Source organism: Quercus suber, unplaced genomic scaffold (assembly GCF_002906115.3).
Source record: "Quercus suber isolate HL8 unplaced genomic scaffold, Cork oak 2.0 scaffold_379, whole genome shotgun sequence".
Taxonomy (NCBI): Eukaryota; Viridiplantae; Streptophyta; class Magnoliopsida; order Fagales; family Fagaceae; genus Quercus; species Quercus suber.
In genome coordinates, this window is record NW_027069831.1 from 423,728 (window position 1) to 428,060 (window position 4,333).

General features: G+C 34.6%; 1 protein-coding gene across 1 annotated transcript; it reads right to left on the reverse strand.

The window, feature by feature from the left end:
• Positions 1-339: 339 nt before the first annotated feature.
• Positions 340-2,805, reverse strand: LOC111996229 (putative pectinesterase 11). Its single transcript, XM_024028184.2, has 4 exons — positions 2,307-2,805; positions 2,031-2,219; positions 1,213-1,448; positions 340-673 (listed from the first exon to the last, which is right to left on the reverse strand). Exons 1-4 carry the CDS (start codon positions 2,688-2,690, stop codon positions 466-468), a joined length of 1,017 nt encoding a protein of 338 aa, XP_023883952.1. The 5' UTR covers positions 2,691-2,805; the 3' UTR covers positions 340-465.
• Between the last annotated feature and the right edge of the window lie 1,528 nt (positions 2,806-4,333).

Genomic DNA, 4,333 nt, shown 5'->3' on the forward strand with positions numbered 1-4,333 from the left:
AAATAGGAAACTGTTCTGTTTTACCGCAAGACGCACGTCATCATTGGGATTGTCAATTGTGGCATCAGGTGGCAGACAATATCTAGTGTCCACTGTCTAGTAGATATCCACTTATCCAGCCCAAAATTGGGGCCGAAAAACCCGATGTCCCAAAAAGTGTAGACAGAGCGCGATTGAATGGACCCGAATATCTTTTTGTTTTTAGATCACATGTGGGTCTGAATATCTATTTCATTCGTTTTAGGTTTGGGTTTTTCCTTACCACAAAAGTCCAGCCCATTTTCATTATATTCCAGTGAGCCCACCTTCCCTAATTCACTTATTGAAAAAAAAAACCCTCAGCAGAATCCTCTAATAAATCACAAAGCAATGGTAGTTTATTATGTTTACAACAGAACATGATGAGCAAAGCTGTCTATCAAATTAAGTACTAGTAATCAACAAATTACAAATTGATGTTGGATATTAATTTCCAGTATCACTATTCTTAGAAATGGAAGCAGGTGCTTTCTTGAAACTAGTTGGCGCTGGCCTAATCCAACTTTTGCCACCAATCAAGTCCATAGTCAAGAAAGGTGCTGCTTCTTGAATTGTGAGGTTGTGTGACCATTGGACCCTTCTTGATGTAATGGCCCCAGGTCCAGAACATTTGTATTGCCCATAGTAAGACGTACTGTAAAACAAAAAATGCAACATAAATCAGTTCATTGCCTCCAGCACCAAATAATAATTAAAAAAATGTAGTTTTTTTTTTGGGTTGAATATATATAAAAGTATTTAACAGCTGGGTTATTGTTCTACAAAGAAGCACATTCCCTAGCCCAGTTGGCCTCTTTTTTTTTTTTGGGGGGGGGGGGGGGGGGGGGGGGGTGTTGTTGTTGTAATTGGGATGGGCTTCTAACCATCTCGGCCCTCGCCACTGAATTTGTAGAGTGGTAATCCAAGTTGATACTAGGACCAATAGCCTTTCTGACCCCTTTTTTTTTTTAATAAATTTATCTACTTTAAAAAAATAATAATAATGTAGATTGTTTGTCAAATTAAATTCAATTATAGTTGAATTGAGTTATAAACTATATAATTTAATTTAATTGTTTTTAAGAAAATTTATGTTGTATTGATTAATTTAAGTCACATTGTTGAATTTAATGGGATAATCTAAAGTACAACATGTAAATAATTGAATCTAAATTTTACTCATTAAAAGATTACCTTTGTTTGGATGAGTCACCCCAGTCATCCCAACCTTGGGGCAGTATGACATTTGACATGTAAGTAAAAGCAAAGACTACCCTAGAATAGGCACCCCATGGCCTTCCAAGAAGGGCAGTTTTCACTCCAGTGATCTTGCAACCCAAGAAGGTGAACCCAGTGTCCTCCGCAGGTGACTCTCTACGTTGGGCTGTGATAGCTCCAACTCCTTCCGAGAGTGAGTGCAAATGGCATTTCTGCATAAATCCAGTCACACCCGTATTTCAATTTCAACACTATTTTCATTCATTTGAACATTAAATCAGGTCTCTACATTTGAACATTAAATCAGCCACAAGCAGTGAAAAAAAGAGAGGCCTAAATGGGTACTATGCCAAATGTTATCTCTAACTAATGTATACATGATATAAGAAAACCACTTTAAATATTAATTATCTCTAATGTGTAGATTAATATTATAATATGGTCAACAATGCTCTTAGTCCTGAAGTTTGGTACAGGTTTGATTTTGATTTTTTAAATTTAAAAAGCTTGAATTTTGGTCCCAAAATTTTAATAGGAAATAAACTAATTCTGTCCATTCATCTATTTTTCTAAATGTAACTAATAAGATGCACCCATTTTTGAACCAATCTTATATTTAAGGGAACAAAATCAAACTGATTTGATGAACTAAATCTTAACTTTTAGATTTTTTTTTTTTTTTTTTTTTTTTTTGAGAATCAAACATTTTCGTTAAAAATATTTGACATATAGCGTGCATTAGACCTATAAATTCAAGTCTAAAACAAGCTACCTAGGTAAATTGGATGTGTTACCTCAAAGAGAGAAGCAGCATCTCCACAAATAAAATCAGTATCTCCTTCTATGTAACAATTTTTGTAGTAGTGCCTTCCTGTATCATCAAGTAGGGTATCTTGATGGGACAGTATTCTGCAATTATAGAATGCTGCCCTATCTCCCGAAACTCTCAGTGCAACTGCTTTATTTCCTGCCCCAAATGTATTCTATATAGATCATGGTATTAAAAGTTCATCAGTGATCCTGTATTTTTACATAGAAAATCAATAACTTTTGTGGAAATAATATTATACCTGGATTGTGAGGAATCGCCCAACAAAATCAGAGGCCAAGACAGTAAATGTTGGAGACTGAAATATGTCCCCACTGTCGTTCCATGTTATTATAGTCCCATTTGTGTTTGTGCCACTTAGTGTTATGAAGGGCTTGTCCACGGGCACAACAATCTGTTCTTCGTAAATTCCTGGCTTGACCCATATAAATACGAGCTCCGAGTTATTGGATGGCACAGCATTAATGGCGTCTTGTATTTTTTTGTAGTCTCCCATTCCAGACTGGTCAACACGTATTAGAAGGGCTGTAGTCGTCTGAGTTGGGTCCTGGTTTGCTCTAGAAATGGCCATGAGAGTACATAAAGCCAGGACAAAGAAGTTGAAAACATAACCACGAGTCATCATATTGAGAAAATGGTATATATTATCACGTACAGTTTGCTATGTATTGTACTAAAAGATTGAGATAGATAATGAACTTTTTGTATGACAAGGATATGAAAAAGGAATGAAGGTGTGTGTGTTCTTTTATATGGCAAGCTGAGGTGAATGTCAACCAAGATAGGGCCGTTTTCTTGTGATGCAATAAGAATGATATCCAGTTTGAAGTAAGCGTGTGTGTGGACGCCATTTGAGGGAGAGGGATATCAGGCTGTTGCCCTAGTTCGAAGCAGGCGGCAAAGAGAGATTTCAGATTTGTGCTTGAGACAGACGAAACAAATGTTGGAAAAATGTGTGAATTTCAGCTTAGAATATTGTGTAAGAAACAATTAGACTTTCAAAGCAAAATGCACAAGGTATGTTAGAGACAAAACTATCCACAATGTTGATATAATTAATTTATTATGATTAGAGTATCGTCACTTTCACATAATTTCATTGTTGATACTAGTTTTATCATTCACCAGTCACAAAGGTCCATATCAATACTTAAATAAAAGATGTGAAAATTGTTACGCACTTTTTCTTTTTGAAAGGAAAATTGTTGTGTATTTAAACTTATAAATTTAAAAATAATGTTAGAGATACAAACTATTTTACAAAAAGATTTCTAAACAGTTGATGTGACCAATGATTATTGATAGATGAAAAAGTGATATTAATGGTGGGTTTAGATGAAAACAAATAAAAAGTTGGCCACATCAGCAGTTTGTAAAAATGTTTTCTGTAACATTACTCTAAATTTAATATATTGTTATTGATGTAAAATAAAAGCAATAATAGCAATAAAATATATGAAACTGTTGTTACACAAATTATAATTTTTTAATAAATTGGGAAAAAAATAATATGACAAGCATTGATCTGGGCAAAACCCCTAGATAGGATGTTTTCTAGGTTAAAAGAGTATTTGGAATAGCCCCTTTTATTTTTATTTTTTTTACAAGATAGAATTTTTACTCAAGCTTAATTTAAGTGTATATATGTGTGAAACTCTCTCTTGAAAACTCGAACCCTGACCCTACCTCCCACACCTTACAAGTATTTATACTTATAAAGTAATCACCGCACTAAAAATACAGATATTGTGTGTTTGGAATAACTTGAGATATACGGGTATGATAGGAGTATTTAATTTAGGTTCCCGGCCCATTACGCTTGCCAGCGTGAACGCAGTACATTGGATTGGAGTTGACGACGACTCCACCGCCATGGTGACTTCAGCCGAGTGGGCTGGACCCCTCCTTGAACCAAGGCACGCTACCTCAAATCCAGTTGGACCCGGAATTTCGTACTTGAGAACTTTGTGAATAATATAATGGGTGGTTCAAAAATAAGATATAAAAATAGGACCATTAAATTATGGGCCATTTTTCCCTATTGTTTCTATTCGGCCTGTCTTAACTCTTTGTTGCCATTAATTTAGGCCCAAATTCTGACAATATGTTCAGCATGTTTAAAGTAAAGCTTGTCCAATCTTGTTTCAAGCTCATTAGAAAATTCTTAGCAAATATTTTTAGAAAAAGTTTTAACTTATAGCATCTACTTAAATTTTTTTGTAACTTTGTATATGACGATTCATTTTGTTTGTAAAAATTGTTGTATTC